This window comes from Pipistrellus kuhlii, unplaced genomic scaffold (genome assembly GCF_014108245.1).
Source record: "Pipistrellus kuhlii isolate mPipKuh1 unplaced genomic scaffold, mPipKuh1.p scaffold_m20_p_2, whole genome shotgun sequence".
NCBI lineage: Eukaryota > Metazoa > Chordata > Mammalia > Chiroptera > Vespertilionidae > Pipistrellus > Pipistrellus kuhlii.
The window spans coordinates 180,652,052-180,664,136 of NW_023425515.1; the positions used below are offsets into that span (position 1 = coordinate 180,652,052).

Consider the following 12,085-nt stretch of genomic DNA (forward strand, 5'->3'; position numbering starts at 1 on the left):
TCACATCAATGTTTCTCTCCCTCTCCCACTCTCCATTCCACTCTTAAAAAAACAACAACAGCCGAAACTGTTTGGCTCAGTGGAGAGAGTGTCAGCCTGCGGACTGAAAAGTCCCAGGTTCGATTCCGGTCAAGGGCATGTACTTAGTTGCGGGCACATCCCCAGTGGGGGTGTGCAGGAGGCAGCTGATCGATGATTCTCTCTCATCAATGTTTCTAACTCTCTGTTCCTCTCTCTTCCTCTCTGTAAAAAATCAATAAAATATATGAAAAAACACACAGACACACACACACAAAAAACAGTATCACCATTATTATTAAAAAAAACAAACAGAACAATAACAGTATGATGGAATCAAAGTCAATGCTGTAAAAAAAATTGAGGAATCTCTATAACAAATTTCCAAAATATATTGTTAAATAAATAAACAAGGTAGAGAAATGTATAGTGTTCTATCTTTATATAATAAAGACATGTAAAGATATAACATATTTTTATCTGTTTAAATTAAAAAATGTGAAAAATTTAAGTAAAATAAAAATGATTCCTGCCCTGGCCAGTGTGGCTCCGTTCGTCAAGCATCCTCCAGTTCACTGAAGGGTTTCCAGTTTGATTCTGGATCAGGTTTTGGGTTCCATCTCTGGTCAGAGTGTGTGTGGGAGGCAGCCAATTGATGTTTCTCTTTCTCTTTCTGTCTCTCTCTCTCTCTCTCTCTCTCACCTCCCAGAGAACAAGTCAAAGGACAGGAATAGATTTGACTATATCTTGTTTTGTAGATTAGACTTGGAAATATGTCCATATTTTACATGATTAAAATTAAACAAGCCCAGTTGACGTGGCTCTGTGATTGAGCATTGACCTATGAACCAGGAGGTCACAGTTCAATTCCAGGTCAGGGCACATGTCTGGACTGTGGGCTCCATCCCCAGTGAGGGGCGTGTAGGAGGCAATCAATCAATGATTCTCTCGTCATTGATGTTTCTATTTTTAAAAATATACATTTTATTGATTTTTTACAGAGAGGAAGGGAGAGGGACAGAGAGCTAGAAACACTGATGAGAAACATCGATGAGTTGCCTCCTGCACACTCCCCTACTGGAGATGTGCCCACAACCAATGTACATGCCCTTGACCGGAAGTGAACCTGAGACCCCCTGAGTCCACAGGTCAACACTCTATCCACTGAGCCAAACCAGTCAGCACTGATGTTTCTCTGTTTCTTTTCTTTTTCTTTTTTTTAATATATTTTATTGATTTTTCACACAGAGGAAGATAGAGGGACAGAGAGTTAGAAACATCAATGAGAGAGAATCATCGATCAGCTGCCTCTTGCACACCCCCACTGAGGATGTGCCCAAAACCAAGGTACATGCCCTTGACTGGAATCGAACCCGGGACCTTTCAGTCCGCAGGCGGATGCTCTATCCACTGAGCCAAACTGATTTCAGCTGATGTTTCTATGTTTCTATTGTTTTCTCCTTCTCCCCTCCTCTCCGAAATAAAAAATATAAAAATTAAAAAATTAAACCAGTGCAAGAAATTCTTAAAAATGGAAGAATGAAACAGGTTAAATTGCTCTGGCCAGTGTGGTTCAATGGCTGGAGTGTTGGGTCTCGGGCTCAATTCCAGTCAAGGGCATGTACGTGGGTTGCAAGTTCAATCCTCATGTGTGTGTGGGAGGGAACTAACCCATGTGTCTCTCTTCCATTGATGTTTCTCTCTCTCCTTCTCTCATCCCCTTTCTTCTTCCCTCCCTTTCACTCTCTCTAAAAATCACTGGGAAAAATATCCTTGGGTGAGGACTACCAAAACAAACCCCCCCCCCAAAAAAAAACACACACAAAAACAACAACCACAACAACAGGTTACCGTAAATGTGAACCCAATTAGTAGCAAGTCTCGCAGAGAGGAGCCATATAAGTAGGTTTAAGTCTCAGTACATTGAGCATATGGGCCCGGTCGGAAAGACTGTACTCCCAAGAACAAAAAGAATTACAAACAAAACTTTAACCTGCCTTTTGTTATTCTTTCTGATACTGTTGTGTAACATGGGATAAAACCATTGAGTCCTTGGATGTTCTAATTTTATAATTCAGGATACATATGAGAACTGGGATTCTTAGCATTGAGAAAAATATACAGACGTAAGAAGAGTTCAGAAAATTTTTTGAAGTCCTGAATTTGAATAGAAAATATGTGTTTTATGTTTATAAAGGTGTTTTTTCTTAAATAACATATCCCAGCTCTGTGATGTGCACCAAAAAGGCTAGAAACATGACCAACTCAGCAGCAATGGGCATTGTAGAGCCTAGATTTTGGTATCGCGATGCCATTCACCACTAAGAGAAACCAGGATGTCCCGCCCCGCACCCTCTCCCCAGAAATATTGGACTCCACATCTGGAGCAGGAAACGTACAAGGTAAGTCAGGAACATCCTGTCATACTTGATAGCAAGGAACAAGAAAGTTAGCAAATACAAAAGGGTGTGTCAAAAGGACTCAGAAGCCAAACTGAAGAGGCCTCCACTGGACAAAAATAAGGACAACGTGAGCATCATTAAGTTTATTAACCGCAATGAACCAAAAAACATGATAAAGTTAGTTCAGTGATCAGGATGCTAACACACTAAACACCCATCCGAGTCATTCGGCGGCGGCTAGAGGACGACATGGTTGAGATGGTGGTGGTGCCTGTGCTGGTGCGGAGACCCTGAGGCTGCGGAGGAGGCGCTTCCACCGGCCGCCCCAGCGGCGCTGCGGGTAACAGTTCGTGATGCTGTAAATCAAGGTGTGGGTGAGGAGCTGGAAGAGGTGAGAGGTCTTTCTGCTTGGGGAAGAAGTGGCCAGCATGAGGGGGCTTACAAGGTTAGGCGAGGCCTATGGAAGAAATATGGCGATAAGAAGATTATAGACACACCTATATCTGAGATGGGCTTTGCTGGAATTGCCATAGGTACAGCTATGGCTGGGTTGCGGCCCATTTGTGAATTTATGACCTTCAATGTCTCTATGCAAGCCATTGGCCAGGTTATAAACTCAGCTGCCAAGACCTACTACATATCAGGGGGCCTTCAGAGGGTGCCCATTGTCCTCAGGGGGCCCAATGGGGCCTCAGCGGGAGTAGCTGCCCGACACACAGTGCTTTGCTGCCGGTATGGACACTGCCCGGGCTTGGAGGCGGTCAGCCCCTGGAATGCAAAGGATGCGAAAGGACTTATTAAACCAGCCATTCGGGATAACAACCCAGTGGTGATGCTAGAACATGAATTGATGTATGGAGTTGCTTTTGAATTTCCCCAAGAAGCTCAGTTAAAGGATTTTCTGATTCCTATTGGAAAAGTCAAAATAGAAAGGCAAGGGACACATAGAACTGTAGCTGCCCATTCAAGGCCGGTGGACACTGCAGAGAAGCTGCAACGGTGCTATCTAAGGAGGGAACTGAATGTGAGGAGATAAATCTGCGAACCATCAGACCAATGGACATTGAAACAACAGAAACCGGTGTCATGAAGACCAGTGACCTGGAAGGAGGTCAGTTTGGAATAGGAGCTGAAAGCTGTGCCAGGATCGTGGAAGGCTCTGGTTCAATTTCCCGGACGCTCCTGCAGTCCCTGTCACCGGTGCTGATGTCCCTGTGCCTTATGCGAAGATTCTAGAAGACAACTGTGCACCTCAGGTTAAAGACGTCATATTTGCAATAAAAATATTCAACATCTAGTTTGGACTTTAATATCAAGTCATTGGCATTTATTTAAAATACTTGCTGATGCTACCTGGATTGAAGGGTAAGATCTTACAAATCATTAATGTTTTTGTATTGGGAAGAATGTGCTTGTAAGTGGAAAACTCCATCCTTACTGCCGTAGACTCCGTGCCTGTTTTTTTTTTGTCTGTTACTAAAATAGCTATTTCTTCGAATAAGACTAGTGTAAAATTTTACCCTCTCACTGGAAGGACAAAGTATGAATGGCAGAGTCCTGATGGAAGAAATATATATATCTTTGTATGTAAAGAGAAAAAGCATATGATCTACATTACTGTTAAGACTGTTTTGATAAGGAATAAAGGAATTCCTAACTATGAAAAAAAAAAAAAAACCCACTCACTGGTCACTTTTTGAAAAAAATATATTTTATTGATTTTTTACAGAGAGGAAGGGAGAGGGATAGAAAGTCTGAAACATCGATGAGAGAGAAACATCGATCAGCCGCCTCTTGCACACCCCCCACCGGGGATGTGCCTGCAACCAGAGTACATGCCCTTGACCAGAATCCAACCTGGTCAAGTGGATAGAGCACAGGCCGACTGACGCTCTATCCACTGAGCTGAACCGGTTTCGGCCACTGGTCACTTTGGAAGATGCTAGTAAACCAACTCATTACTTTGGAAACTGGCAAAAGACTTGGGCATTTATCTTTTCCAATAAACTGTAACTGAATACCAAATAACAGATGAGTGAAAGTTTCTCTTTTATAGGTATTTCAAGTATTATATGAAGAAGGGATGGATTAATTAAAAGATCACGTTTCGCAGCCTTCAATAAATTAATGGATCTAGGCATTTAGCTTCAAAGGCTGCAACATATAAAAAGAGACAGACATGATGATTCTCCTGATGAAAACATACAACATTATAAAGTTTTGCCACTGCGTCTGAATGCAATTACATCTATCTTCTCAATGAACAGAAATACTAAGGATAGAGAGACCTGTTAAATGACGCTGCAGAGGTCCCATCTGTAACTGCGAAATGCGACAACAAAATAGATCACAAACGAAAGAAATGGAGGACAAAAAGCGTCTGGATATAGAGTTCAAATCTATGCTTATAAGGTTTTTCAAGAATTTCCTAGAAAAGATGGATAAGACCTATGAGGATATGAAAAGAGATCAACTAGAATTAATAAGGAGTCATCGAGAAATGATAAGGGATCAACAAGAAATAAAGAATACATTGTCTGAAATAAAAAATATTTTACAGCCTTTTGCCTCGTTGCTACCGAGTGAGCAAGATGGGTCACCAGCAACTCTACTGGAGCCACCCGAGGAAATTCGGCCAGGGCTCTCGCTCTTGCCGCGTCTGCTCCAACCGCCACGGCCTGATCCGGAAGTACGGCCTCAACATGTGCCGCCAGTGTTTCCGCCAGTACGCGAAGGACATCGGCTTCATTAAGTTGGACTAAGGGAACTTCTGTGAATGGGTCATTGAAGACATCTCTCTACCTTACGACAATGCTATCTCTTTGTACATAAAATAAAAAAAACAACACTTCAAAAAAAAAAATATTTTACAGAGTCCTAAAAACAGAAGGGAAGATTGCAAGAATCAAGTCAAAGATTTGGAACATAAAGAGCCAGAAGACACGTCTCCACAGAAGCTAGAAGGCAAGAGAATCCAGAAAATTGAAGATAATGTAAGAAACCTCTGGGACAACTTCAAGCGAACCAACATCAGAATTATGAGGGTCTCAGAAGATGAGAGAGAGCAAGATATTGAAAACATACTGAAAGAAATAGTGACAGAAAACTTCCCCCACCTGGTGAAAGATTTAGACTTACAAGTCCAGGAAGTGCAAGAACTCCAAACAAAAGGAATCCAAAGAGGACCACACCAAGACAAATCATAATTAAAATTCCAAGAGCAAAAGACAAAGAGAGAATATTAAAAGAAGCAAGAGCAAAGAAGGTAGTTACCTATAAAGGAGCACCTATACGATTGTCAGCTGACTTCTCAACAGAAACCATGCAGGCCAGAAGGGAATGGCAAGAAATATTCAAGGTGATGAATAGTAAGAACCTTCAGCCAAAGATAATCTATCCAGCAAAGCTATCACTCAGAATCGAAGGTCAGATAAAGAGCTTCACTAATAAAAAAAAGCTAAAGGAGTTAATCACCACCAAACCAGAATTATATGAATTGCTGAAGGGGGTTCTTTCAGAAGAGAAAGTAAACAAAGATAAAAATTATGAACAACAAATACGTAACTATCAACAAGTGAATCTAAAAACCAAGGGAATTAAAAAAAAATCTGATGAACAATAGTAACTGTTGAATATAATTGAATCAGAGGTATGGAAGGGAACTGACGATTCTTGGGGAAAAGGGGAGAGGGGGATGTGGGAAGAGACTGAACATAAACTGTGCACCTATGGATGAGGACAATGGGGAGTGGGGAAAGGGCAGAGGGTGGGGTGGGAACCTGGTGGAGGAGAGCAATGATGGGGGGAAAAAAAGGAACATTTGTAATAATATGAATAATAAAAACTTATTAAAAAAAATGACGCTGCAGAGATAAAACAGCACAATCCAGACTGGGAAACGGAGATGAAGCTCAAAGAGATTCCAAGAAACATGCCAACCACTTGCATTATTACTATTGTATTTCTTAATTTTTACTAATGTATTGGGGTGACACTGGTGACTAGCATTTGCATTATTTAGAGCCTGTTTGAATTTTCAAAAAACAAAACAGGCAATTCAACTTGAGTATTTCATATTAAGGAATTAATATTAATTTTTGGGAATGCTAAATGCTATTGTAATTGCTTTTTATATATACATTTATTTATTTCAGAGAGGAAGGGAGAGCGAGATGTAGAAACATCAATGATGAGAATCATTGATCAGCTGCCTGCCGCATGCCCCCTATTGGGAATTGAGCCCACAATCTAGGAATGTACCCTTGACTAGAATGGAACCTGGATGCTCTATCCACTGAGCAAAACCAGCTAGGGCTGTAATTGTCTTTTAAAAGTCCATATGTGGCCGGGACCGGTTTGGCTCAATGGATAGAGCGTCGGCTTGGGGACTGAAGGGTCCCGGGTTCGATTCCGGTCAAGGGCATATACCTTGGTTGCGGGCATATCCCCAGTGGGGGGTGTGCAGGAGGCAGCTGATCGATGACTCTCTCTCATCGATGTTTCTAACTCTCTATCTCTCTCCCTTCCTCTCTGTATAAAATCAATAAAATATATTTAAAAAATAAAAATAAAAAATAAAAATAAAAGTCCATATGTGGTCCTAGCAGGGTAGCTCAGTTGGTTAGAGCATTGCCCAATACACCAAGGTTGTGAGTTCAATCTCTGGTCAGGGCACATGTAAGAGGCAACCAATGAATGCGTAAATAAGTGGAACAAATTAATGTCTCTCTCAAATCAATAAAAAACAAAAAAGTCGATATATATAAACATTTATGGATGAAATATGGCAGGTTAAAGGTTTGCCTGGTCTATGTGGCTCAGTGGTTGAGCGTCCACCTATAAACCAGGTCAGGGTTTGATATTTTTTTAATTGATTTCAGAGAGGTAGAGATAGAAACATCCATGCTGACAGAGAATCATTGATAGGCTGCCTCCTGCATGCTCCCTGGGATTGAACCCACAGACAACCTGGGCACATGCTCTTGACCACCGTCGAATCTGGGACCCTTCTGTCCACAGCTGCTACTCTATCTACTGAGCCAAACCAGCTGGGGCAATAAATATATTTTTTAAAAATTAAACGTTGGCCATGAGTTGATAATTGCTGAGGCTGTGATAGATACCTGGAGGTTCATTATATTCTTTTACACATACTTGAAATTTTCCATGAAAAATTCCCCCCCTGCCGAAACCGGTTTAGCTCAATGGATAGAGCGTAGACTTGGGGACTGAAAGGTCCCGGTTCGATTCTGGTCAAGAGCATGTACCTTGGTTGCGGGCATATCCCCAGTAGGGGGTGGTGTGCAAGAGGAGCTGATCGATGACTCTCTCTCATCGATGTTTCTAACTCTCTATCTCTCTCCCTTCTTCTCTGTACAAAATCAATAAAATATATTTTTAAAAAAAGAAAAAAAGAAAAATTCCCCCCCTAAGTCAGCATGATTTAGGCATTCACTAGAAATGTGTGATCGTGAAAACACAAGGTGGTAACTTTCAGGTTTCTTGCTTGAGGGATGGAATGGTGCTGAGGAGTGAGGATATTTTTCCCATTTATTTTTGGGAGTGGGAGGGGGGAAGAGAGAAACATTGATGTGAGAGAGACACATCGATTGGTTGCCTCCTGCTTGCATCTCGACCAGGGTTGGAGAATTGAACCTGCAACTGAGGTATGTGCCCTGGACCAAAATCAAACACAGGACCCTTCACTCTGTGTGCTGTTGCTCTAACCACTGGGCAAACTGACTAGGGCAATAGTGGTGCTTTTTACTAGATCTAGGAAAGCAGGGAGGTGAGTTTGTGAACAAGATGGGTCCCGTTTTGGTCGTGTTATGGGACTGCACAGGCTGGTAGAAATACTGAACTCAAGACGTGGGCAGATGAAAATGTGTCACTGAGTGACCTCACAGGGAGGAACTGTAAAAAAGGGATCTCAAAGGGATTTGAGGAAGGATCACAGAGCCTAGAACTAGACAGATATGTCTTAGAAAGTTGAAGGCCCAGAAAGCAGTTTAGAACTTTTTTTTTTTTTTTAATATTTTACTTTTATTGGTTTCAGAGAGCAAGAGAAACATGAGGAGAATCTGATAGGCTGCCTCCTGCACACCCCCTACTGGGAGCAAGCCCACAACATCAGAACCCTCATATATCGCTGGTGGAAATGTAAAATGTGGGAAAATGGCCTGGAAGTTTCTCAAAATTTAAACACAGAGGTACTCTATGACCCAGCAATTCCACTCTGAGGCCTATGACCACAAGAATTGAGAATAAGTCCACATGAAAATTCTATGTAATACTCATATTATTTATAAATGCCCAAAAAAGTGGAAATGATGCAAATGTTCACCACCTAACTCAGTGGTCGGTAAACTGCGGCTCGTGAGCCACATGCAGCTCTTTGGCCCCTTGCGTGTGGCTCTTCCACAGAATACCACGTGCAGGCACGCACATACAGTGCGATTGAAACTTCGTGGCCCATGCGCAGAAATCAGTTTTTGAAGAAGTGCTAGAACACTCAAGGGGCCAAAGAGCCGCGGTTTGCCGACCACTGCTCTATCCAGTGAGCCAAACCAGCTAGGCAAGTGACTTACTTTTTGTATGGGAATTCTTTTTGGAGTGGCGAAAATATCCTAGAATTAGCGGTGATGCTAAAAACCATTCAACTGTATGCTTTAAAATAGTGAATTTTATGATGTGAATTATACAGCTGTTTTAAGAAAGTGTGGGGCTTGTACTCAGCAGTGGTGATGCTGCTGGTGAGACAGCATGGGATCCAAGCATGGTAGGAAGCTTGTCCACCGTTAGGGTTAAGACAGCCCCTTCCCCTCTTGTCCAACATCTGTCCCTCCCTCCTTCAATTCCAGTAGTCTGACCCTGAACACACTATAGTTTTGTCCCTCTTGCCATGATTGGTTTAGTACACAGGCAACTCAGTTCTGCCCAGTGAAACTTGGGTGGCTGAGGAGCCTGTGGGAAATTTTGTAAAAAAAGATTTTTTTTTTAAGATAAAATTTTTAAAAAATACATTTTATTGATTTTTTACAGAGAGGAAGAGAGAGGGATAGAGAGAAACATCGATGAGAGAGAATCATCGACCAGCTGCCTCTTGCACACCCCCTACTGGGGATGGGCCCGCAATCAAGATACATGCCCTTGACCGGAATCGAACCAGGGACCTTTCAGTCTCAGTCCTTAGGCCGATGCTCTATCCGCTGAGCCAAACCGGTTTTGGCATGATTTTTAAAATTGCTTTTTAGGGAGGGAGAAAACATTGATGGGCCGTGGGGCATGTGCCCTGAAGGGGAACTAAACCAGCACCTTTCAATGCAGGAGGATGACCCCCCATGGAGCCACACCAGCCAGGGTTCACTCCTTTTATTAAAAAAATATATATTTTATTGACTTTTTTACAGAGAGGGAGATAGAAAGAAATATCGGTCAGCTGCCTCTTGCACACACCCCCACTGGGGATGTGCCCATAACCAAGGTACATGCCCTTGACTGGAATTGAACCCGGGACCCTTCAGTCCGCAGGCTGATGCCCTATTCACCGAGCCAAACTGGTTTCGGCTTCACTATTCTTGAAAGAGAAAAAAGGGAAAGAAATCTGCCTCTGGACATTTTTGACAAGCTGAGGCCTGAAGCAGAGCTTGGTGAGGTGGGTGGACTTACTGAGGGCCGCAGAGGACAAAGGTTGTGAAGAGCCTAGAACAGCCCTACCTTGTCTTGAGACAAATCCTCCTTTAGCCCGTCACGCCCCACCTCAAAGCATCCGAATGTAGTAACTGGTGATCGTCCGGAGATACAGGAGTGGGCTCGAGACTGGACCGAGGGGAGGGGAGTCCACGTTTACATTTTCCTTTTTATGACCAGACTCAGTTCAGGTCGGGGCTGGCACTGAGCATACTATGATGGCTGTCTTAAATATCCTTACCATATTCATGTCTGGCTTCTAGGTTTTTAAGCCTAGGTACTCTTGTGATCCACAGCCAGTCAATCAGTAAACATTTTCCAGGAAGTAAAAACAACAAAAAGTGAAGCTCCGCCCAGCCGGCCTGGCTCAGTGGAAGAATCATGTCACGGTTTGATTACCCATCAGGGCATATGCCGGAGTTGTGGGCTCAGTCCTGTGTGGAGCTTGCAGGAGGCAGCTGACCAATGATCTCTCTCATTGTTGATGTTTCTCTCTTTTCCCCTCTCCCTCTCTGAAATCAATGAAAATGTATATTTAAAAAAACCCACTAAGCTCACCCTACCCATCCTAATTTCTAGGTAACAGAAAGAGGGTTTCTCACGAGTTTAATCTCAGCCAATAAGTGTTTCTTAATTATACAATGAGGGTAATCTATATAGGATTGACCTAACCATGAGCGCATGGCAGAGCTTCTAACAGTCCACAGGCTCACATTTTACAGAATCTGAACTCCTACAAATACTAATAAAGTAACCTCATTTCCTCAAATCCTGCAACTTCTGTTCAAATACCAAGCTATTGAACCCCTACTCCTAACGGCTGTAATGGGTCCACTCTGGAAGATGCCACCCCCTGCCACCAAATAAAAATTATTGCTGAAACTGGTTTGGCTCAGTGGATAGAGCGACGGTCTGCGGACTGAAAGGTCCCAGGTTCGATTCCGGTCAAGGGCATGTACCTTGGTTGCAGGCACATCCCCGGTAGGGGGTGTACAGGAGGCAGCTGGTCGATGTTTCTCTCTCATAGATGTTTCTAGCTCTCTGTCCCTCTCCCTTCCTCTCTGTAAAAAAAATCAATAAAATATATTAAAAAAATTATTACAACCTGAAACTATTTCAAGAATGAAAGCAAATGGCTGGAAATTACTTAAGTGGACAAATTATACTTAATACAAAAGGAGCCTCCCAAGGAGAAGTCAGACATTTTTGACACAATTGGGGGGTTGAATCCAGACTACTCATGAGATGTGCACATAACCGCTGCTCTTCAGATGTGCACATAACCCGGAACAAGTTTCTCCATCCGAGCCCGTTTCCTCATCCATAAAAATGGTGGTTAACTTAAATTACACAATTGTCCCAAGACTGAAGATCAGGTACAGAACCTCCCAAGGAGGGGCTTCACTGGTATGAGTTTTGACTAAGCAGATAAACACACACCCAGCCATGGAAACTTTTTTTTTTTTTTTTTTTAATGTTCAACTTACTTAATTCCCTCAAAAAAAATTAGTGATTTGTGATGAATTTATTGCAAGTTCCATTTCCCTGGAGGAAAGGGGTTCTTTGCAGAATCTCCGAACTAAAGCAATCCAAGTCTCTGTTAATGGCTTCCTTGTGGGAGCTCCAGGTCACCAGTGACATCAATTCACAGAAGACTCGCAGGTCTGCTGGAAAGCAGACTGCCGTCTGCCTTCGTCTTATGGTCAAATGTATACAGACAGAGCAGCACTTTCTCCTGACACAGGACTATAGTTGGATCTATTAACGTTAATTTTACAGGGATTTTAAGCGTTAACTTTAGAGTTATTTTGCTGTTAACTACCAGGCTGAAATCTTACATCTACCAAAAAAGTACACTGCGCGACCAAGCACAAAAACCACTGTCTACTTCCTACTTCTGGGATCTTTTCTAACTCCACCTCACACTGTATTCTGTCAACAGGACAGCGCTGTTCACTCTTCCAGACGGACTGTAT

The 12,085-nt window shown here is 42.6% G+C and overlaps 1 protein-coding gene and 1 pseudogene across 1 annotated transcript; both read left to right on the forward strand.

Moving 5' to 3' along the window:
• Positions 1 to 2,678: 2,678 nt before the first annotated feature.
• On the forward strand, positions 2,679 to 4,007 carry LOC118722645 (annotated as a pseudogene).
• A 970-nt stretch (positions 4,008 to 4,977) lies between these two features.
• On the forward strand, positions 4,978 to 5,283 carry LOC118722649 (40S ribosomal protein S29). The gene has a single exon (XM_036444375.2). The coding sequence runs from the start codon at positions 5,012 to 5,014 to the stop codon at positions 5,180 to 5,182; it is 171 nt and encodes a 56-aa protein (XP_036300268.1). The 5' UTR covers positions 4,978 to 5,011; the 3' UTR covers positions 5,183 to 5,283.
• The last annotated feature ends 6,802 nt before the right edge of the window (positions 5,284 to 12,085 follow it).

Coding starts and splice junctions, on each gene's coding strand:
- LOC118722649 (XM_036444375.2), top strand. CDS start 5,012: ATGGGTCACCAGCAACTCTACTGGAGCCACCCGAGGAAATTCGGCCAG.